Here is a 25,284-nt window from a genome sequence, read left to right on the forward strand (position 1 = left end):
CAGTCACTTCCTTCCAATTAGAGTAACTGCCCATTATCCCTACTTTCTGCCTACTGCTGCCTAATCTGTCTCCTAACCAGGTCACTAATTTGTCTTCAATTCCATGGGCTTTAATTTTAGCTAACAGTTTCTTATCTAGAATCTTATCGAATGCCTTCTGAAAGACCATACAAAAATCCCAACCATAGACATTCCGTTGTCGATTACTTTAGTTACTTTCTCAAAAAAATTCCATTAGGTTTGTTAAACATGGCCTACCCTTTTTAAATCCATGTTGGCTTTCTCTAATAAACTCAAATTTCTTGAAGTACTCAGTCACTTTCTCCTTAACTATAGATTCCAGTTGCTTCCCACAACAGATGTTAGACTAGCAGGTCTATAATTTCCTTGTTTTTCTCTCTCTCACTCTCTCTCTCTCTCGCACCTTTCTTAAATAATGGAGTTAAATTTGCTATTTTCCAATCTAAAGGGACAATTCCTGAATTGAGAGCACTTTGGAAGGTTGTGGCTAAAACATCTGCAATTTCCTCACTTAGAATCATAGAATGTTACAGCACAGAAGGAAACCATTCCCAAGCCTATGCCAGCTTTCTGCAAGGGTAATTTAGCTAGTCCCATTCCCCCTAACTCTGCACTTCTTTTCCTTTCAGGTGCTTATCCAATTCCCTGTTGAAAGCTATGATTGAATCAGCCTCCATCATACACTCAGGCAGTGCATTCCAGATCATAACTGCTCACTGCATTTAAAAAAAAAGTATTTTTCTCAAGTTGGCTTTTGCCAATCACTTTTAATCTGTCTCTGGTTCTCAACCCTTCTGCCAATGGGAACTGTTTCTCTCTATCTACTGCCATGATTTTAAACACCTCTATCAAATCTCCTTGCAACCTTCTTTTCCTTTAAAACCCTGGGATCTATTATAATGCTGCTATTTTGCTTACGTTAACTTTAGTGAATTCCAGTCCTGTCCTTGATTCATGATTAGAATATCAGATATATTTTCCACCTCCTCTGCTGTGAAGAATGACAGAGAATAATTATTCAACAAGTCTATCTTTTTCTTAATTTAATTTCCAATACACTTGTTTTCAAAGGATCCACATGACTCTTGATCACCCTTTTTCTTCTAATGTAGTGTAAAAATGTTTTGTGTTAATCTTGCTATCCCTCTTCAGTTTCTATTCGTATTCCTTTTTGCAACTCTCACTATCTTTTTGGTCTTTTTCTGTTCTTTATATCTCTGCTACCTGGATCTACACTGTTCTTTGTTTCTTTTGTATGCTGTTACCTTTAGTCTTATGTCAGCTCTCACCTATTTTGTAAACTAGGCCTTTCCAAAATCTACAATTTTAGTAAATGTATTAAGTTTCTCCTTTTTAAATCTAACATTGAATTTTATCATATTATGATCACTGTTAGATAAATCTTCTCTTACTGTTAAATTAGAGTCATAGAATTATACAGCATGGAAACAGGCCCTTCAGCCCATCTTGTCTGTGCCGACCATCAAACACCTAACTATTCTAATCCCATTTTCCAGCACTTGGCCCGTAGCCTTGTATGCTATGGCATTTCAAGTGCTCATCTAGATACTTCTTAAATATTGTGAGGGTTCCTGCCTCTACCACCTCTTCAAATTACTAACTAAATTTGGCTCATTACTCATTTCTAAGTTTGGTATGGCCTGCCCTCTTTTTGGTTCTAGAATATATTGGTCCAGAAAACTACCTTGAATGAACTCAAGAAGTTCACTACTTTCTGACTTGAACTGTTCTGCTCTTTCCAATCTTTATGAAAATTAAAGTGGCCCATTAAAATAATTTTTCTTTTGCTACAAGCCTCTCTAATCTCTGAAGTAATACATTCTGCCATTTCATTGTTGCTATCAGGAGACTTGCAGACAATTGCCATTACAGTTTTAAATCCTCCCATATTTATCAGTTCTAACCCGAGAGTCTCTGCTAACCTATATCATCTCTTACTAATATTGTAGTATTTTCCTTAATCAATAACACTACCTGTTTCCCTGTCCCAGTTTCCCTTTCCTTTCTAAAACCCTTATCTTGCTCTTTCTCTCTCTTGACATTTCTTCGCGGATGAAGATTTTGGGAAGGTTGTAATCATCGGTTGCAGGCCCACTGGTGGCTAGTCAGGTCTATCCGTGACCGGCAGTTTCTCCCACAGCGGGTACAAGTGAAGGCGTAGCTGGTGCTGGGGGAAATTGGATCTATCCTTCTCCTCCTTTTCTCTTTCATGCTGGTTCTTTACTCAGTCTCAAAGGTGTCTATAGCCTTCCTGATGTAGCATCTACAGGCATCAAAATATATGGCCTGTGCTTCCCACTGACAATTTCTTCAAGGAGTCCTTGACACGTTTGCATGGAGCCCCTCTGTTCCTTTTACCCGTGGTCAGCTCTCCATACAACACGATCTTGGACAGGCGACTGTAGTTCATCCAGGCAACGTGACCCACGCAACACAGTTGGCTTTGCAGGAGGATGGCCTCGATGCTGGTGATGTTGATTGTTTCCAGGACTTCAATGCTTGTGATGCGGTCCTGCCGGCGGATCTCAAGGATGCTGCAGAGGCAGTGCTGATGGAAGCGTTCCAGAAGGCTACATGACAGCGGTACAGGACCCATGACTCGGCGCCATACAGAAGGGTGGTGAGGACTATGGCTTTGTACACTTTGAGTTTGGTCTGTGCTCTGAGGCTGTGGTTGCTCCATGCTTGTTTGTAGAGTCTGTCGAATGTACTGTTTGCTTTTGAGAGCCTTTTGTCCAGTTCCTTGTCTATGATGGCACCAACTGAGATGACACTCCCCAAATAAGTAAATTGCTCAGTTCCCTCGATGACAATGCTTGATGGTCTATATTCTTCTTGGGGTGCAGGCTGATGCAGGACTTCAGTTTTCTTTAAACTGATTTTTAGTTCTTAGAGTTGTACCACCTCAGAAAAACGTGGCGTTACACATTGCAGGTCTGACTGACTATGGGCCAGGAGAGCACAGTCATCGGCAAAAAGAAGTTCACGGATGAGTTTTCTTGTGTCTTTGTGTGCACCTGAAGATGCCTGAGGTTGAAAAGGCCTCCATCAGTCCGGAAGCCTACGTAAATTCCCTCCTTAAGGTCTTCCGTTGCCTGCTGCAGCATCATGTTGAAAAAGATGGTGAATAAGGCCAGGGCCAGCACACATCCCTACTTCACGCCATTGGACATTCAGAAGGAACTTGAGAGGTTGCTAAAACCCTGATAACCTCGAACATTTAACTCGCAATCATGACCAGCCTGCAGACAATTTGTGGCAAATAAGTCCTAACTGCTGCTGCCACTGAACCTATTATGGTTTATAAGAGTTTGCTTCCAGAATAAGCTGAGTAACGTCTTACGTCCATGGTACATGGTCGTAGCCATTCAAATAGAGTGCTCTGTTCTTCACATGGAATCCAGAATCAATGTTTGAATTTCTTAGGCAGATGATACCATCTCTTCATGAGACCTTTACAATCAAAATTTTAATCCTCATACTCCTGCATGAAGAAGGTCTGGTTCAGGTTTAACTAGCTCAGCAAAATCTCACACAAGGAGGCCATCTTGCCAACTGTTGGTAATACAACCCTGCTGGCACCTGGGAAGGCTTCCTCCACCTTCAATGCTTTCAGTGTAAAATAGAAATGTTTCTTCCACCAGTGTCAAGTTCATCCTCTGGGATGTAATTTTTCTTTTACTATTTATTAGCTTGTTGAGCATCTCTCATGCATCTTTGGCGAGATTGATAGTCGGCAAAACCCTTGCTGTCATGATTTAGGAATGGCACATGAAAGGTGCAACATTTCACCTTTCAATCTACATCACGTTAGGATTCAAAACCTGTCATGAGAAATAGTATCAGAAGTTTTTTGAAGTTGTCTGTTCGTATGAGCTATTCTTTTCCACTGTATTGTTTTAACTACAGGTGCTTATTTTGGTGTGAAAGATTAATGAGCAGCACACTTTAGGAGTAGGCCTACCAGACATTTTAAGTCAGAAATGTCAATGCAGGACAAACAGTGAGTTTTTCAATCACAAGTCGGCTTCATATTTGGCTCATTGCTTCGTATGTTTATCACGGGTTGCAACAGTTGGTCTTTCTGTACCTCGAATTGCTGATGGGGCTGCAATGAGTAACTAACTTCCTTCAATTATTGTTCTTTTTGATATATATTAATATCCTGGACTTGGGTTTACAGGGCATAATTTCAAAGTTTGCAGATGACACAAAATGCAACAATGTAGTAAATCATGTGAAAGATAGTCACAGACTTCAGAGGACATAGGCAGATTAATTTTCATGCAGAGAAGTGTGAAGTGATGCATTTTGGAAAGAAGAATAAGGAGAGGCAATATGAACTAAATTGTATGATTTTAAAGGTGGGCAATGGAACAGAGATCTAGGGGTTTACTTACACAAATCTTTGAAGGTGGAAGGACAAGTTGGTAAGGCTATTAAAGTGCATATGGGATCCTTGGATTTATAAATAGAGGCATTGAGTACAAAAGCAAAAAAAAAAACTAAACCTTTAGAAATCACTGGTTAGATCCAGCTGGAGTGTTGTGTTCAATTCTGGGTACCGCACATCAGGAAGGATATTGAAACCTTAGAGAGGGTGCTGAGGAGATTTACTAGAATGGTACCAGGGATGAGGGACTTCAGTTATGCGGAGACATTGGAGAAGCTGGGATTTTTCTTCTTGGAACAGAAAAGGATAAGGGGAGATTTGATAGAGGTGTTCAAAATTTTGATGGAGTAGATACGGAAAAACTGTTTCCGGTGACAGAAGGTTGGTAACCGAAGGATACAGGTTTAAGGCAAAGGAGCCATGGGGAGAAGGAGGTGATTTTATGTTTTATAAAGGGAAAGGAAAAGGTGATAAATGTAAACTATCCCTCTTCGTCCTTCCTGACATGGTTGACCACACCATCCTCCTCCAACGCCTCTCTATTGTCGTCCAACTGGTTTGAACTACACTCACAAAATCACAGAATCAGAGAATTTTTACAGTGCAGAAGGAGGCCATTTGGCCCATCGTGTCCGTACCGGCTCTCTGACAGAGCAATTCTCTCAGTCCCATTCCCCCGCCTTCTCCCCATAACCCTGCACATTCTTTCTTTTCATGTAACTGTCTAATTCCCTTTGAATGCTTCAGTTGAACCTGCCTCCGCCACTTTCTCAGGCAGCACATTCCAGACCTTAAACACTCGCTGTGTGAAAAAGTTTTTCCTCATGTCACTTTTGCTTCTCTTACCAAATACTTTAAATCTGTACCCTCGCGTTCTCGATCCTTTCACGAATGGGAACAGTTTCCCTCTCTGCACTCTGTCCAGACCCCCATGATTTTGAATACCTCGATCAAATCACCTCTCAGTCTTCTCCGAGGAAAACAGTCCTAACTTCTCCAATCTATCTTCATAACACTCACCTGGTTCCATTCTTATCTATTTAATCATAGCCAGAGTTTCATTGCTTCTCTTCCCACTCCCATACCATTATCTCTAATGTTCCCCAAGGTCCCATCCTTGGCCCCCTCTTATTTCTCATCTTCATGCGGCCCTTGGCTCCGTCATCAGAAAGCTGTTATGAAAGTGCTTGCTTTTTTAATATTTTTCTTGAGGACTTGTGTTAAAATTGAAAAGGTTCCATGGATGTGTTTTTTTTTACCAAGTTCCCTGACAGGACAAGATATTGTTTGAAAGTCACCTGTGCTGGAGGCCACCTGTGATTTGGGCTCAGAAAACAGCAGAACCCTTGGTGACCTGGAAAAAAAATGGTTACAGAGAAGCCACAGGTCTAGATTTATGGAGTTCAGGAGGTCAACTCACTGTTTGGGGTTTGAACATTTGTTTTCAGTTTTAGTTGTGGTGTGAACTGTTTGAAGGCAGTTGCTCTTTTCCTGCCATGGGGAAAAGAAATCACTCGGTTCACCTCGTTCTCTACCTTTCTGAAGAAATCCTACCAAGATCCAGTGTGGGAAAAAAATCCCTGGTGCCAATTAGCTCCTAAGGAGCTGGGAAAAAATCCTGTGATTCAAGTGTGTGCTTGGTAGATAAACCTTGATGCCACATTTCTCCATGAAAGCCTACTAGAATAATTCTCGACATCTCCAGAACGGACTGCTTCTGACATGATTCTAGTGACCCGTCTCTGTATACCTGAACGCCAGACCAAAAAAGGGACAGCTGACTTCCTTCCATACTTTTTTCATCAAGAATTAGCAAGTATTTGGCCAGAGTAGTTTTCTTTGTCTTTTTTGTAACAGACCTCTGCAGAGTGAATTTCTGGGTTTTTTTGTGTGTGTGTGTGTAGTTGGGGAATTTTTAAAAAGGGAACTTTCATATTTTAATCAGTGTGTTAATGCTTTGCTTCATTACTGGTTAAGTCTTGTTTTATAATAAACTGATAATTTTGTTATTTATTAAAGAAAACTGGTTGATGTATATTTTTCTGTGATTTAAAAAAAGAGTATATGATTGGCTGTATCAGTAACCAGGTAAACAGTTGGTAAAATATATGTTGTGACCTGTGGAGAATTGGAACTAGAAAAGAGAGTGCACTCCTCCCACCTCGGTCATAACAAAGCCCAGTGTTAGTTGGCACATGTACACTGATGACACCCAGCTCTACTTCACCACCATCTCTCTCAACTCCTCCACTGTATCTGAACTGTCATCCTGCACTGGATAAACAGAATTTTCCTCCAGTTAAATTTTGGTTCCCAGTGCATACTCCATTTCCTAGCTACCGACTCCATTCCTCTCCCTGGGAACTGTCTCAGGTTGAACCAGACTGTTCGCAACCTTGGTCTCATATTTGACCCTGAGATGAGCTTCCAACGCCATATCCGCATATCACTTAGACTGCCTATTTCCACCTCTGTAACATCGCTCCTGCCTCAGCTCATCTGCTGCTGAAACCCTCATCCATGCCTTTGTTACCACTAGACTTGACTATTCCAACACAATCTTTGCCTGCCTCCCACATTCTTCCTTCCTTAACTTGAGGTCAACCAGAACTCTGCTGCCCATGTCCTTCGTTGCCTCAAGTCCTGTTCACCCATCACCCCTGTGCTTGCTAACCTACATTGGCTCCCAGTTAAACTGCTCCTTGATCTTAAAATTCACATCTTTGTTTTCAAACCCTTTCATCATCTCACCCTGCCCCATCTCTGAAATCTCTTCCAACCCCACAACCCTCCAAGTTATCTGCACTCCTCTAATTCCAGCTTCTTGAGCATCCTTGATTTTAATTGCTCCACCATTGGAGCCTTCACCTGCCTAGGCCCCAAGCTCTGGAATTCCCTCCCTAAACATCTGCACCTCTCTGCCTCTCTTTCCTCCTGTAAGACGTTCTTTAAAACCTATGACTTTGACCAAGCTTTTGGCCCTGTGCCCTAATATCGCCTTATGTGGCTCAGTGCCAAATTTTGCTTATTGCTCTCCTGTGAAGCATATTGGGACCTTTTTATGACATTAAAGGTGCTATATAAATACAAGTTGTTGGTGTTATGCAGCAAATTATTACAATCTGGAATGCACTGCCTCAAAGGGTGGTGGAAGCAGATTCAGTAGTCACCTTCAAAAGGGAATTAGATATGTACTGGAAAAGGGAAAATTTGCAGGGGAGGCATTGTGTCTTGTGTTTCCCAGAGATCTGAAATAATACTTTTAAACATAGATATGGAAGCTTGTATCTTGTATATTTATACACGTGTGGTGGAATGACACAATGTGTGTTTCGTATGCAGTACACAGTCGTGGTTGATGTGGTATTATGGATATACATATATACAAATGCATGAACAATGTAGATCCTAAATCATTTTGGGATTATATAATATCACTGTTCCTTAAATAAATTGCAATGCTTTTGCTATCAGCATAATTTTTTTTTCTCTTTAGCTACTAAAGAAAATTTACTATCAACTTTTGCAATTAAACTTGTAATTCTGAACACCTTAAAACTCTTCTATGGCTCATTTTCTTTCAAAGCATTATTCAAGATATCATTCCAGTGGTAAGTTGTTGTGCCTCCATCTTGTAGATTTGGTTGCAGTCATCCCTGTCTGCGATGAGTTGGCGCGCTGTACTGGCGATGTGTGTTTCTAATGGTGGTGTAGAAGTTGCGCTTAATGTTGGTGATGTCACTCCGAAGCCTCAAGAGTAACCTTTGTAGTCTCTGTTGCTGGTTCTCTACAAACTCTGCAAAGATCTTGTAGATCTGTTCTTGTGGACAATGAAGCCTCCACTATGAATTTTCTCCCATAGAGATACGTATGGAATTTCTTGCATCCTTAGACTGCTGCAAAGGTTAAACCATCGGATCCACCATTATGAATTTCAGAGTCTGAGACAGGAACAAAGTGAGTCTATTGACAATTTCTTAACGAGGTTGAGAAATTTAGCTAGCAAGTGTAAATTCAAGGACACAACTGAAAGGCTGGCAGATCAGCTCATTTGGGGCTCTGCACACCCTGATATATAAAAAGCTCTAATTGGAAAGGACAAGCTTACAATGTCCAGGGAAAAGAAATTCACACAACCATATGGATCAGGAAGAAGGTGAGAAGTAAGCCCACAACCATAAACCTGAATTTGAAGCTTGGTACTGGAGCACAGAGTAACATAATCCCGCTCAGACTAACCGGAAGATGTTTCCTGAAAATTTGAAAGAGAATGGTTACCCAAAGAAAGATGCTGTGAAACCGAGCAACATCATGCTGATGGCATACAGTGAAACTTAGATTCAACAGCTGGGAACAACCCGAATCAGAGGGACACACAAAGCAGAAGCTGCTAACTGTTCTACGTCACTGAAATAGATGGTCCAGCTATCTTGGGACTGAGCTGTTCCGAAGAGCTGCAGCTGATCTCGCTAAACCATGAGATGAAGGAGGCACCAATGAAGGTTGAAGATAGTATACCCATTGAAAAGCACTCATCAGTCAGAAACAAGGATGATCTGGTCCAAATGTATCCAGAGTGTTTTGATGAGACATTTGGATGTTTTAAAAATTTTGAATATCACATCATCATTGAGCCAGCAAAGGAACCAATGATTCACTCCGCATGTAAAGTACTAATAGAGCTAAAAGGAATGCTTGAAAGAGAACTCAAAGAGATGGAAGAAAATAAAATGATTGCCAGAGTCAGAGCCTGCAGATTGGGTAAAATGCATCGTGGTGAGAGAGAAACCAAATGGAAGGATACAGGCAAATTCGTTTCCAAAGATCTCAATCAAGCCATAAAAAGGGATCACTACCCTACTCCGACACTGAAAGAGATCACACCAGCACTGCAGGGCCAAAGGTTTTCAGCAAGCTTGATGCCAGAAAAGACTGCTGGAACATGAAGCTTGACGAAGAATCTTCACTATTGACAACATTCGACACACTTCAGACGGTACAAATTCCTGCCTTTTGGCCTTAAAGTGAGCCAGGTGTTCCAGCCAAACTAGACGAGACAGACAGGATGCAAAGGAGCAACCGACAGAGTTGATGATATCCAGATCTATGATATAGGTGAAAAAGACTATGATTACCATCTACATGAAGCCTTGGAGAGAACCAGAAAAGCTGGGATCAAGTTTAAAAACTGACAAATGCCTTGTAAAGGTGACAGAATGCTGGTTCTTCAGAATGGTATACGCACCTGATGGAGCCAAGCCGAGTTCTGAAAAAAATCACAGCTAGCTCTGAGACAAGGGGCTGGATTCTAAGAGTCCGCTGCCGAAGTAGGCAACAGACGTAAAAAAATGTGCCTCGCCTGCACGGGCACCGTGTGACGGAGCTGCCACAACTTCAACGCAGTGACTCATTTGCATGGCTGCCGTGCCCGCCTCCCACGATCACGTGGAGGAGGCGGGCAAGCAGTCATAGGCAACGGCGTCTGGCACCAATGCACAGGTACTGGCGCCATTTTTAAAGGGCTTACAGTCCTTACTGGATATTTTAAAATGAAAGGGCCAGGTCAGTTCCATGATCGAAAACAAAGAATTAAATTCTCATTAAATTAATTTCTTCCCCCCACCGTGGCATTTCAAAACATTCCTGCCCTTTTTCACCCTGGAGTTTATTTATTAACAACTTGAACTTCCCCCCCCCCCATGCTCAAAATTCGGCATCTTTGCCCTTCACCCCTTCCCATCACCCCGCAACCAATCCACAGTGATGTCATCCCATTCTCCCCCCCCCCACCTCCTGGAAAGAGAAACAATCCTCCTCCCCCCACCCCGAACGGGGAATCGAAGACGCGGTACTGTTGGCCACCCGAATGAAGATCGGTGCGGGCATCAAGGAGGCGACGGGTCTCTCATGAAGTCAGGTATGTAAATTAGTTAACATATTTAAATGGGGGTCCCATCGCTGAGTGGCGGGCCATCTACCACGAGGCCTCGCCACCACTGCTGTCACCATCGAGGTCGGTGGTGGTCCTCCGTCGCACGAATCTTCATTGCCCCCCCACTCCCGTCAATGTTCCCAATGGTGGAGGGGCTTTAAAATCCAGCCCAACAAGGAGCTGTGAAGTTTTCCTGGCTTGATCCAGTACATGAGCTTTTTCATACCTCACCTGTCAGAGCACAGCAAACCTATGAGAGCTGATGAGAGAAGAGTACCAGTGGTCAGAGTCACATGAGAGGAGTTTCAGCCAACTCAAAGAAGTAATGTGCAAGGAGGCAAGTCTGACACACTTCAACAAAGCAAAACCTGTCACTCTGCAAGTAGATGCTTCTACAAAAGGACAGGGATCAGCCCTGGTACTAGAAGGAAAGCCAATAGCATTTGCATCCAAAGTTCTAACATCAGCTGAGATCGGATATGCCAACATAGAAAGAGAGAGTTTTTGGCAGTGGTGTATGGATGTAAGAAATTCCATACATATCTCCACAGGAGAAAATTAATCGTGGAGAGTGATCATTGTCCCCTAGAACAGATCTCAAAGAAAAATCTGTGTGGAGAACCACAAGACGTAACATAGTGGCAGCAAGATGTTTGTGAGCTGAATTCATACCCTATGAGTTATGTAAATGCAGAATTTGATTGTCAAAAAAAACGCTGCCACAGCAGTGAATGCACAGTTCCAGCCCGTGTTGAATTGAGAGGCCGCAGCATTATGGAGGCATTCAAAAAGTTTAGCAAAGTGCAAATTTTCATTCCGTAGTTTTCTGAAAGGCACTAGTGAAAAGGAAAAGGTCAGCTGCATCCTTCTGCGGACAGGAGAGAAAGGATTAGATCTTTTCAAATAGATGGCAACTGAGTGAGGAGTACAGTAAAATCCCAGAGAAGGTTTTTGAGAAATTCAGCACACATCTTCAGCCAAAGTCAAACCATCAGATCTCACCACTGCCGCCATATAATGGCTTGTGGATCCCAGAGCTTCGCAATAATCACACTTTATAACACAGATACTGGAGCTTTCATCTCTTATATTTTACACATCTCCACATGTGTGGTAGAATAATACAATGTGTGGTATTATTGATATACATGTACACATACACATGAACAATATCGATCCTAAATCATTTAGGGATAATATATAGAACAGGGGAGTGGGATTAATTGCACAGCTCTTTTAAAGAGCCGGCACGGGCACGTTGGGCTGAATCTTCTGTGCCCGCCGCCAAGGAACAAAGAGTGGACCACCTGCGCTGGCCGCATGTTGCAGAGCCACCACAATCTTCCGTATGGCAGCTCATTTCAATGGCCGGCGTGGGCCACACCCCTGATCACGTGGAAGGGACGGGCTGTTTGTCCCCAGCAATGGCATCAGCTGCCTGTGCGCTGGTGCTGACGCCATTTTTGAAGGGCTGTCAGCCCTACCGGCAAATTTAAATATTTAAAGATAAATCGAATTTTAAAAAATGTAAATACATTCATTTTGCCCCTCTCCCACCCCCATTAACCATAAAATTATTAATTTTTCCTCCCCTCCCCAAAAAAAACACTTACCTGTACAATCTGACCTTCCCCCCACCCCCCCAAAACTACATAAACTTTAACCTCCAACCCTTCCCACCATCCCCTACACCAATAATGTTACTTTGACCCTGTTGCCCCCTCCCGTCCCGCACTAAGAAACTTACCTCCTCCCCCCTCCCCCCTCCCCACCAGTGTGGCGCCTCGTTTCCCCGGACGGGGATCCAAAGGCACAGGAGTGCCAGCCCAGTGGCATGAAGATCGCACTGCGACACGCGGTGGGAGTGTAAGTGTAATTAATGCATTAATTTTAATTTATTTAAATATTTAAATGGCAGTCCCGTCACCGAGCGGCAGGGGGGCTGCAACAAGGCCTCGTCATCAGCAGCAATATCGGGCTGTGCCCTCCCCGGCATCAGGGTGCCTAGCAGCCCTCTTCCGGAGATATTTTCCGGCCTCCCCCCACCGTGGAACCCATGCCTGGGCGAGAACTAAATCCAGCCCGATGGGTGGAATGGCCTCCTTCTGTGCTATATGATTATATTCTTAGCATCACGTCTGTTTTTTTTTTAACCAGCAGATTCCTGTGCATTTGTTGTGGCTGAAGGTGTAAATTATCCCATTATGCCAGGTCTCTACCCAGTTGACCATTATGAAGGATTTCTTTAAGGCCAGATGGGTACCTGTTGCATCCGATGCCTTGTCAGATTTTTTTTCTCTAATTTCCATTTCTTTCTTCTTTCAGCTGTTCTCTACTCTTTGTGTTTTCTCTCTTTCCTTTACCTGTTTCTTTTTGTATTTCTTAATTCACAACCCAGTTGATTGCAGGTGTATTATCGGGGTTTTCAGTTATTGTCTTTTGTAAACAGTGAGAGGGAGTGAAAGAAGTTAGGGAATTGTGTACTGGTAAAGGTTCACCATTAAAACTGCCTGTGTTCTAATTATAGGCTTTGGTTGTCAATAGGAATACTGGGAAAGCCCGGTCTCAACTTTATTTTGCATTTTCTCACTTTGTGGTAAAAGGAAGCAACAAAAAAATTGTGAAGCTAGGATTTACTGCAAAAGTAGAGGCATGAGATTACAATCCTCAGCTAAGAAAGTTGTACGTCCTTTTTGGCATGTAGTTAGGGTTCATCCCTCTTTTATTTAAATTTAGATGGTTCACATTACCGAATCAATCGTAATGGATTCTGATTATGGAGTGGTTTGTAGGGTCATAATTATATTTTGTGTTAATTATTTTCCCTATTTGCAAATATACAAAAGGATGTTACACAATTCTGTGTTTATAAAAACACTATAACCATCCATAAGCTTGGGCTAAGATATTAGAGAATATCATGTGAGGAGGACCTCAGAGCATGTAAGTGCTGGTGTATGGACTGAAAAGTTGAGGAGAAATAGCTCTTGGAAGATGTCATCTCTGATTCTTACCAAAGATTGCATCTGATGTTTCTTTAATCTCAGGAAGTCATTGTGCTGAAATTGGATCTGCCACCTTATGTTTCGCTCCCATTGAAAGTTTAACTTCGGTGTTTTGCCACAGATTTATATGGCTAGAATGAAATATATTCGACAATCTAGCCAATTGTTTGTTTGGAAGAAAACTATGGGATTTCCTAGTGTTAAATGACAGTTAGCCTTTTAAGTAGAAAAGTTACTTCTAAAGTTACTCCCTTGCTGGTCTGATATTAGGCCGAGATAAAGTGGGTGCAGGAGCCAGGAAGATTTACAACTGCCAGTGTGTTTTTGTGCCTTAAAAACTGGTGAAGAGTGGAGGAAAATCTGTTGGGGATTTTGGACACACATTTGCCTGCCTGATTGGAATTTTATGCAGGCCTTTAAATTGGCGGCTAACACTTCCACCCAAGATAGGCGGGAGGCTGTTTAAATGTACAAATCAGGGTCCTACATCCATTATAGGACCCCAATTGGAATTTTCATGGAGAAATGGGTGGAGCATGCTGATAAAAAGCTTTTTCAGGAATCACTGGGAACCACATAGCAAAGGTAAGTATTTGCTTTCTTTAAAGATTTTTGTGACATCAGGCGGAGCGTTTATACTCTTCCTGGCCTCATAAACATCATGTGGACTACTGCCACCCCATTCTCGCTTGCTCCAGGGGTCCATTCCCTCCTCCATCAACCTCTACCTGCTGTTGTCGCCAGAACTTGCAGTTAAAATTAAAATGAGATCTGAACATGAATATGGTTCTGGTCTTTTGATTGTGATCTTGGGTTCGCGTTAGAGGGGCATCGCTGATATTGCCCTCATTTTCTCCCCCAATGGGCTGAATTTTCTAAGCTGCTGCCGAAATTGGCGGCGGGCGGAAAAAATGGCTGCCCACGCATGCCAAAGAGCTGCCGCGATTCCAATTTAAATAGCCGAGGCGGACCGACCCCCCCCCACCCACCCCCCCCACCACCGATCACATGGAGGGGGTGGACGTGTCCACCCCCGGCAATGGCATCAGCTGCCTGTGCGCAGGTGCTGACGCCATTTTTAAAGGGCCGTCAGACATACCGGGAAATTTAAATATTAAAGTTAAATGTAATTTTTAAAACTAAATGCATCTATTTTGCCCATTTCTCACCCCCCGAATAACAATGAATTGAATTATTTACACTTCCCCCCCCCACAAAACACACCTTTACCATCTGACCTCCCCCCCACCACAAACAGCACAAACTTTCACCTCCAACCCTTCCCAGCATCCCTTACACCCATGATGCTAATTTGACTCTGTTTCCCCCCCACCCCCCCCCCCCCCCACCCCGCACTGCTAAACTTAATTCCACCCCCCCCCCCCCTTGATCCAAAGGCGCAACGTTGCCGGCCATCAGGGTAAAGATCACGGTGGAGCATCTGGAGGTGATGGGCAGCACAGTGGCGCAGTGGTTAGCACCGCAGCCTCACAGCTCCAGCAACCCGGGTTCAGTTCTGGGTACTGCCTGTGCGGAGTTTGCAAGTTCTCCCTGTGACCGCATGGGTTTTCGCCGGGTGCTCCAGCTTCCTCCCACAGCCAAAGACTTGCAGGTTGATAGGTAAGTTGGCCATTGTAAATTGCCCCTAGTATAGGTAGGGGGAATTGAGGGAAGGTGGGGATGTGAGAGGGTAATAGGATTAGTATAAATGGGTGGTTGATGGTCGGCACAGACTCGATGGGCCTGTTTCACTGCTGTATCTCTAAATAAATAAAATTAATTAATTAATTCATGTATTTTAACTTATTTAATTATTTAAATTGCAGAGTCACGCTGCTGAGCAGCTGGTGGGGTGGGGGTGGGGCGGTGCGGTGGTGAGGGATGCCACGCGGCCTCTCCACCACCGGTAATATCGGACCGGGCCCTGCTGGCGTCAAGGTCCGTGGCGGGCCTCATCCGGGGTCATCTTCAGGCCCCCCTGCCATGGATCCCGACGTTGAGGACTCCTTAAAATCCAGCCCAATATCTTTGAATTCAGATCTTTTTGTACAAGCTACAACTATATTGTGTTATTGGCTGCAAAAATATCAGCGAGGTTCTTAGGTGGCTAACTTGCTTATTATTGTGTGTATTTATTTAAAAGTGATGTACAATGTTTTTCTCTTGCAATTATCATGTGCATCTCCTCCTCGCACAAAAGACACTGGCAGTTCTCTATCGGTAGGAAGATGACTAATGCCGAATACATTTGGATTGTGGTCAAAAGTGTTTCACCCTGCCAATTCTTTTTTGTGTAGTTAGAACTTTTTAAGACCAGCTGCAATTGAAACTAAATTTATTTTCAAATGAAGATTAGATTTTGTGACTATAATAATTTGCTTTATTAAAATATACAACCCAGTAATTTCTCATTTGAACCAAAAGTTTTATCTAGATAAATGATTTAGATTTGTACTGTGTAGTTTTGCTGACCAGTACTATCAAAACATTAAAAATAAAATCAGAGTATTGTAACAATCTTGGCAGTCACAACCAGCAAACAAATATTCTGTTTCCTTTATCATTTAAGAAAGTAATGCTAGTTTTCTGTAATATAGTTATCATTTAAGAAAGTAATGCTAGTTTTCTGTAATATAGTTATTTAACAAATTAGTGGATGTCGCTGTTGCTGGTGGTACATGGGAAATCATATCATTGAGCTATACTGTGGTTTAGTGGTTACACATAGAAGACTTTATTTAATGGTGCAAATGATTAAAAGGTACACTGTGCTATTTGCAATTTCTAATAAAATTAGAAAGGTGCCCTTGGCCATATATGGTTTCTGCAGGTATTTTGTCTAATCTGCTTAAAAGGATGCCATAACATATACTTGTAAAGTAGGTTCCTTTCATGTGGTCTCTGCAAGTTCTTTTAGAACATTGAATCTGACATATGCAGTTGATGAAATAAAAACTGTTCTGATGAGAGGTCAGATACCTGAAACTTTAACTCTGCATCTCTCTCCACAGTTGCTGCCAGACCTGCTGAATATTTCCAGCGCTTTCTGTTTTTATTTCCAATTTCCAGCATCTGCAGTATTTTGCTTTTATATGCTGTCGATGTCTTGGTAAAGTAGCTGCAGCATCATGGTGCTGTTGTAGCTACATTTGGTTTCAGCAAATTAGTAGGAAATAGGGATGTGTTGGTTGGAATTTTAGATATATGCTCTGTTGCTGTTCTTCTCACATGCCATCTATATCCACAAAAAACTGATTATACAGAAGAAAGCTTGTCAAATTAGCCCTCATTAATCTTTTTTTTCTTTGCAGACTTGTCACTTGACCACAAATTCCCCAGGTTTTGTCCAGATAAGCCAAGGTTCACAGGTTATTATCCAAGGCCTCCCGCAGCCCTTGTTCCAAGACCCAGTGCACCAATAACACAAGAATAAGCATGCAAGAGCTGTTACCTCAGCCTGTGAAGAAAAGCAAGATCCTCTGCAAAGCAACACATGTTTTGTCTCTAGTGTGGCTACTGTGCGTTACCTCCGTAAGAGAAGTTTCTGTACTGTTTCAGTGCATTTAGAATCAGCTATACTGATGGTTTTATTTTTGAAAAGCTATTATATCTTTATTTTTTTTAAATTCCTCTTTCAGTGTTCTTGGTTGTAAGGGTAGCAGTAATCAGTCTAAATATAGTTCAGGCCTGTTGATTGTGACACTGATGGAAGTAACGTCATTCCATTTATTACAGTGGTCCTGTATTAATGAAGGATGTTTGACAAAACATTATTTTTCGTTTCAAAAAGGAGAAAAGTCAAAAGAACTGTGCATCATTTTGGTCACAATAAAGTCACACCCAAGTAATGCAATGATGTGTTTTGATGTGATTTATTTGATCATGTTGTATGTTTATTAAAACATTTTTAAATGTTTTCCATGTGCTTTTCATAAAGTGAACAAGCAAAGTTCTACAGTCTACTTGTATTTAAATACATTGAAACCAAACTAATGTCTAAGAAATGATGCCCTATGAACCATATTATCCCATGACCCATTAAGTGGCATCAACTGTTTTGCCATATGATTGGTGACTGGATTGTCCATTTAGAAACCTGCTACACTGTTGTATATTTTGGAGAGATACAACAACAATGCAAAATAAACATCTCGCATTAAACATGTTGGGGACGGGGAAAATTATTTTGCTGACTCTATCCTGTAGATGGCAAAACTGTTTAAAAGCAGCAAACAAAAAATTGAGTGTTAATTGTTGAATTTCCCCAGCATGACTACTGGGGAAAATATGTTATCAGTTATGTCATGGCATCTTCAAGCTTATAGGCATGGGAAAGGGACAGTAGTATTAAAAGGAAACAAAGTCAACACAAAGCAATTGTCTTGTTCAACGTAAAAAACAAGTTTGCAACTGTTGATTTTTGACATTGATAGAAGTATTTTTCAATATTTAGTGAATAGATCTGACAGTTGATTAAATTGAAATTTTAGTATTTGTAGAAAAATGTTGACCTCTATGGTTATTGAATGCACCTATTGTACTCTGCTTCAGTTCTCAGTAACTGCATAAGTCTGGACATGTTCAACAACGTATTGTTAGATCCGAACCTGATTCCAATGTACTTTGTTGAAGTGATATGGGCTGTGAGTCAATCAACAATATGTAAACATCAGCTTCATTTTTGGTTTTGTACATTAAAATAAAAAGCTAAAAAAAAAAGTGTTCATAACTCAATACTTTAGGAGAAATCTTTTTGGCTCTACTTTAATGTGTAGTTTTACAGTTCCAAAGCCCAGGTCTATTTTGTTTCAATCCTGACCTTCAGAAAACAATGTACAGTCCATCAGTTAAATCAAGCAGAAAACAGGAACTCAGTTTGAGAGGCCTACGATGCTCTTTTGTCCATCACTATTGGAACCTTTGGATTATTCTGGGTTGGGGTGAAGAGGGTGCACCAAACATTTTTGTACTTGCTTGCTTTCCCTTCTGCATGTACCCGTATCCTGCAGTGGTCCAAAAATAGGAAACTTGACAGTTATCTTCAGGGTCCTTCCACTGGAGCAACAAACATTTGTAGTCATCAAAAAAATGAGGTGAGATCCTACCTTATTTATATAGAACACTGGGCCTCCACCTAATGCTAGGTGGAGGCCCAGTTATGGGCCATGAGAAAGCCAGAAACTTGACACAATGGACCACCGTCCCATTTCCTTCTTCTCTGCTCGTGAGAAATACTGATTCCTCAACTCTGGACAGAGGAAGGTTTCCCTGAAGAGAAACATCATCCAGGTGGATCCTTGTGTAAGGTTTCAGCTTGTTTCTGAATTTATTGTTCAATCATAAACTGTGCACCTCAATTCTTCCAGAAGTGTGCATCTAGGATTTCTCCAGAATTTACACAGTAGAAACCAGTGGATGTAGGACATTTTACCAATCTGTGCAAGTGATACACAGGCTGCAACTGGACTTGGGAAAGCTTCAGGAAGTGTGGATCCCCAGTTTGTGTAGATGCATTCCACACAATCTCCCTCCACCACCACTGCACGCTTGAAGGAAATCTGACGAAGCAATGAACCTAGCTCAGGACTTCATAGTGACAAAGGGAGCATGCACCCCAACTTACCTCCAAGCCCCATGCAATCTAAGCCCATGACCATGAAACTGCTCAGGTTTATCATAGATTAATCCTATCAAGATGGACAACACAAACTATATCACAAAGTGTATCCTGTATTGTACCACAACCCAATAAAGCTATACACTTCAATCAAACATAATTTAAAAACAAAATGACTCAGGATGTGGGAATCTGTGGAAAAGTCAGCATTTATTGCCCATCCCTAGTAGCCCTTGAGAAGGAGGTGGTGAGCCACCTTCTTAAATCACTGCAGTTTGTGTGGTGAAGGTACATCCAAAGTACTGTTAGGTAGAGAGTTCCAGTATTTTCACCCAGTGATATGTCCAAGTCTGGATGGAGTGTGATTTGGAGGGGAACCCGGAAGTGATGGTGTTTCTGTGTGCCTGCTGCTATTGTCCTTCCAGGTGGTGGAGCTCACAGGTTTGGGATGTACTGTCTAAGAAGACTTGGCAAGTTGCTGCAGTGCATCCTAGAGGTAGTTCATACTCTCGCCACGATGTGCTGATGGCGGAGGGAGTGGCTGTTTAAGGCAATGAATTGGCTGCCAATCAAGCGGACTGTTTGTGATCAATCAAACAGACTGCTTTGTTCTGGATTGTGTGGAGCTTCTTCAGTGATTTTTCACCTGCACCCATCTGAGAAACTGGAGTGTACGCCATCAAGCTGATGGCTTTTGCCATGCAGGCTTTAGGCAGTTGGGAAGTGAATTACTTGCCACATATTACCCAGCCTCTGACCTGCTCTAGTAGCCATGGCATTTGTTTTGCTGGTCCAGTTGAGTTTCTGGTCAATGGTAAACCTCAGGATGTTGATGGTGGAGGGTTGAGTGATAGTATTCCCGTTGAACATCAAGGCGAGGTGGTTGGACTTTTTTTAAAATTCATTCATGGGATGTGCTGGCACGCCAGCATTTATTGCCTATCCCTAATTGCCCTTGAGCTGCCTTCTTGAACCGCTGCAGTCCATGTGGGGTAGATACACTACAATGCTGTTAGGAAGGGAGTTCCAGGATTTTGACCCAGCGACAGTGAAGGAACGACAATATAGTTCCAAGTCAGGACGGTGTGTGGCTCGGAGGGGAACTTGCAGGTGGTGGTGTTCCCTTGCATTTGCTGCCCCTGACCTTCTAGTTGGTAGAGGTCGTGGGTTTGGAAGGTGCTGTCTAAGGAGCCTTGGTAAGTTGCTGCAATGCATCTTGTAGATGGTACACACTGCTGCCACTGTGCGTTGGTTTTGGAGGGAGTGAATGTTTGTGGATGGGGTGCCAATCAAGCAGGCTGCTTTGGCCTGGATGGTGGCAAGCTTCTTGAGTGTTATTCTCTTGTTGGAGATAGTCATTGCCTAGCACTTGTGCGATGCGAGTGTTGCTTGCCACTTAACAGCTGAAGCCTGTATGATGTTCAGGTCTTTCCACATTGCGAGGAATTGCAAATGGAATAATATGTGCATTCATCCCCACTTCTGACCTGATGAAAGAAGGTCATTGATGAAGCATCTGGAAATAATTGAGTATAGGAAATTGCCCTGAGGATACAGTCCATATTAAAGTAGATCAAAATAGAGAAAATTACTTTATTAAGTGTCTAATATTCAGTGCCAAAGGATTGTCGGATACAATATTAATCCATGTTTTCCTAGTTGGTAAGGGAGAACTAAACAGAGGCAAGGTGAAACTCTTATGAGGAATAGGAAGAGGAAAATCACTAAGTGAATCCCCTCTATCATCTAATGCTCTTGCTTGTGGATGACAGAGGAAGAGTGCTTGCAGCAGATTATCTTACCGCCATCTAAAGATGACAGCATTATGTGATGGGGTAAAGAGGAGAAAATCAATTCAAGCAAAAGGCAAGAATGTTACTGAAATTAATAGGAAAATTGATGCTTTTCTAACAACAACTTGTATTTATATAGCACCTTTAATGTAATAAAAGGTCCCAAGGCACATCACAGGATAGCTATAAGCAAAATTTGACACCAAGTCACATAAGGCGATATTAGGGCAGATGGCCAAAAGCTTGAGTTCTGAAGAAGGGTCACTGACCTGAAACGTTAACTCTGCTTCTCTCTCCACAGATGCTGCCAGACCTGCTGAGTATTTCCAGCTTTTCTTCTTTGTGGCCAAAAGCTTGGTGGGTTTTCAGGAGCATCTTTAAGGAGGAAAGAGAGCAGGAGAGGTTTAGGACAGAATGCCAGAGCTTGGGGCCTAGGCAACTGAAGGCACGGCCAGCAATGGGGAAGCAATTAAAATCGGGGATGCTCAAGAGGCCAGAATTAGATGAGCACAGATATCTGATAGTGTTGTGGGACTGGAGGAAATTACGGAGTTTATTAACCATCACATTTGTAGGAACACTAGGTTTAGCTATCCTGAAAAATAGATGCCAATGAACCAGGTAAATCCTTACCCCTTCACTTTAACTCTTCAGTAAGGAACCATCTGTGGTTTACCACCCAGCTTATGTCTAGTCCTTGCACAAAACCTTGGTTGGGCCTCAGTTGCAATACTCTGGCAGTCATGGTCTCTTCATATGGTGGGGATTTTGAGGCTTTGAAAAAATGGCAGAGGAGGGCCACACGATTCATTCATGGATAGGCTCAATGAGCTGAGTCTCTGTACTTCAAAGAAGCATAGATCTATGGGTGATTTGATCAACTTTTTGTGAAATAATGAAGGGACTAAATTGTGTTTCGGTAGATCAATCATTTCAACTAAATAGCTTAGGGAGAATCAGCATCATACTTACAAGTTATGTAAGTGCAGAACTAGGTTGGATGTTTGAAAATTCTTCTTTTTCCAGAGAAGAGTGGATCTGTGGAGCATGTTGCCAGTTCGTACAGTGAAGACCAAAAGTAAAAAAGAAAGAGGTGCATTTATATAGCACCTTTCACGACCACCAGACGTCGCAAAGCACTTTACAGCCAATTAAGTACTTTTGAAGTGTAGTCACTGTTGTAACGTAGGAAATGTGGCAGCCAGTTTGCACACAGCAAACACCCACAAACAGCAATGCAATAATGACCAGATAAACAGTTTTGTGATGTTGATTGATGGATAACTATTCGCCAGGACATTGGGGATAACTCACAGAATAATACAGTGCAGAAGAGACCCTTCGGCCCATCGAGTCTGCACTGATGCGTTAAAGACACCTGACCTGCCTACCTAATCCCATTTGCCAGCACTTGGCCCATAGCCTTGAATGTTATGATGTGCCTAGTGCTCATCCAGGTACTTTTTAAAGGATGTGAGGCAACCTGCCTCTACCATCCTCCCAGGCAGGGCATTCCAGACCATCACCACCCTCTGGGTAAAAAGGTTCTTTCTCAAATCCCCCTTAAACCTCCTGCCTCTCACCTTCAACTTGTGTCCCCTCATAACTGTCCCTTCAACTAAAGGGAACACCTGCTCCCTATCCACCCTGTCCATACCCCTCATAATCTTGTACACCTCGATCAGGTCACCCCTCAGTCTTCTCTGCTCCAGTGAAAACAACCCAAGCCTATCCAACCTCTCTTCATAGCTTAAATGTTCCATCCCAGGCAACATCCTGGTGAATAGCCTCTTCACCCCTCCAGTGCTAACACATCTTTCCTATAATGTGGCGACCAGAATTGCACACAGTACTCCAACTGTGGCCTTACCAAAGTTCTATACAACTCCAACATGACCTCCCTGCTTTTGTAATCTATGCCTCGATTGATAAAGGCAAGTGTCCCATATGCCTTTTTCACCACCCTATTAACTTGCCCTTCTGCCTTCAGAGATCTATGGACAAACACACCAAGGTCCCTTTGTTCCTCGGAACTTCTCAGTGTCAGGCCATTCATTGAATACTTCCGTGTCACATTACTCCTTCCAAAGTGTATCACCTCACACTTTTCAGCGTTAAATTCCATCCGTCACTTTTCTGCCCATTTGACCATCCCGTCTATATCTTCCTGTAACCCAAGACACTCAACCTCACTGTTAACCACTCGGCCAATCTTTGTGTCATCCGCGAACTTACTGATCCTACCCCCCACACAGTCATCTATGTCGTTTATATAAATGACAAACAAAACGGGACCCAGCACAGATCCCTGTGGTACGCCACTGGACACTGGCTTCCAGTCACTAAAACAGCCATCTGTCATCACTCTCTGTCTCCTACAGCTAAGCCAATTTTGAATCCACCTTATCAAGTTACCCTGTATCCCATGTGCATTTGCTTTCTTGATAAGTCTCCCATGTGTGACCTTGTCAAAGGCTTTGCTGAAATCTATGTAAACTACATCAACTGCACTACCCTCATCTATACACCTGTTCACATGCTCAAAAAATTCAATCAAATTTGTTAGGCATGACCTCCCTCTGACAAAGCCATGCTAACTATTCCTAATCAAATTTTGCCTCTCCAAGTGGAGATAGATTCTCTCCTTCAGAATTTTCTCCAATAGTTTCCCTACCACTGACATGAGACTCACTGGTCTGTAGTTCCCTGGCTCATCTCTACAACCTTTCTTAAATAGTGGGACCACATTTGCTGTTCTCCAGTCCTCTGGCACCTCCCCCATGGCCAGAGAGGAATTAAAAATTTGGGTCAGAGCCCCTGCAATCTCCACTCTCGCCTCCCACAGCATCCTGGGACACAAATTGTCCAGACCTGGAGATCTGTCCACTTTTATGCCTGCCAAAACCGCCAATACCTTGTCACTCCCTATGACAATTTGCTCAAGAAGCTCACAGTCTCTCTCTCTCAGTTCCATATCTACATCCTCATTCTCTTGGGTGAAGACAGATGTAATGTATTTGTTCAACACCCTACCAATGTCCTCTGACTCCACCCACAGATTTCCCCCTTGGTCCGTAATGGGTCCTACCCTTTCCCTGGTTATCCTCTTCCCATTGATATACTTACAGAATATCTTGGGATTTTCCCTACTTTTACCAGCCAGAGCTTTCTCATATCCCCTCTTTGCTCTCCTAATTGCTTTCTTAAGCTCCATCCTACACTTTCTGTACTCCACTAATGCTTCTGTTGATTTGCTCTCCTTGTATTTGCTAAAAGCCTCTCTTTTCCTTCTCATCATACCCTGAACTTTTCTGGTCATCCATGGTTCTCTGGGCTTGTTGCTCCTACCTATTACCCTAGAGGGAACATGTTGGGCCTGTACCCTCCCCATTTCCTTTTTGAATGCCCCCCACTGCTCTTCTGTTGTTTTCCCAACAAGTAACTCTTTCCAGTCTACCTTGGCCAGATCCTGCCTTATTTTACTAAAATTCGCTCTCCCCCAATCCAAAACCTTTTTTTGCAACTTGTCTATTTCTTTCTCCATAACAAGCTTAAATTGTACCATGTTGTGGTCACTATCACCAAAATGCACCCCCACCAACACATCAACCACCTGTCCGGCTGCATTCCCCAGAATTAGGTCCAGCACTGCACCCTCCCTTGTTGGATCCTCTACATATTGAGCTAAAAAGTTCTCCTGTATACATTTTAAGAACTCCACTCCATCTAAGCCCTTAACACGATGACTATCCCAATTAATGTTGGGAAAGTGAAATCACCTAATATAATTACCCTATTATTATTTTTACATACCTCTGCGAATTGTGCACATATTTGCTCCTCAATTTCCTGCTGACTATCTGGGTGTCTATAATAAACACCTAGCAATGTGGCTGTCCCTTTTTTATTCCTAAACTCTACCCATAAAGCTTCATTTGATGCCCCCTCCAAGATATCATCTCTCCTTACTGCAGCGACTGACTGCTTAACTAACATTGTAATGCCCTCTCCTCTTTTACCCCCTCCTCTGTCTCACCTGAAGATTCTATATCCCAGGATATTGAGCTGCCAATCCTGCCCCTCCCTCAACCATGTCTCCGTGATGGCTACTATATCATAATTCTACGTTTCAATCCTTGCCCTTAACTCATCCGTTTTACCTGTAATACTCCTGGCATTAAAGTAGAGGCCATCCATCCTGGTCTTACTCGCTTGAAACTTACGTCTGCTGTATTCCCTCTGACTTGTTTGCTTTCCTGTGTTTAGCTGTGTCCCTATTCTGCTTGGAGTCTGCGTCCCCTCCCCCTGCCAAATTAGTTTAAACTCCTCCCAACAGCACTAGCAAACCCACCAGCAAGGATGTTGGTCCCCCTCTGGTTCAGATGTCGACCGTCCCGCTTGTACGGGTCCCACCTTCCCCAGAAATGATCCCAGTGGTCCAGGAATCTAAAACCCTCCCTCCTGCACCAACTCTTAAGTCACGCATTCGTCTGTGATATTCT

At 42.7% G+C, this 25,284-nt stretch overlaps 1 protein-coding gene across 1 annotated transcript in view; it reads left to right on the plus strand.

Moving 5' to 3' along the window:
- The window catches only part of nt5dc1 (5'-nucleotidase domain containing 1), a 706,882-nt gene extending 688,814 nt beyond the window's left edge, over positions 1 to 18,068 (plus strand). The window contains exon 12 of the mRNA XM_068025581.1: positions 16,684 to 18,068. Within this exon, the coding sequence (XP_067881682.1) occupies positions 16,684 to 16,805 (122 nt within the window). The 3' untranslated portion in view covers positions 16,806 to 18,068. The remainder of the gene's footprint in view (positions 1 to 16,683) is intronic.
- The last annotated feature ends 7,216 nt before the right edge of the window (positions 18,069 to 25,284 follow it).

Source organism: Heterodontus francisci, chromosome 3, assembly GCF_036365525.1.
Source record: "Heterodontus francisci isolate sHetFra1 chromosome 3, sHetFra1.hap1, whole genome shotgun sequence".
NCBI classification, from domain to species: domain Eukaryota; kingdom Metazoa; phylum Chordata; class Chondrichthyes; order Heterodontiformes; family Heterodontidae; genus Heterodontus; species Heterodontus francisci.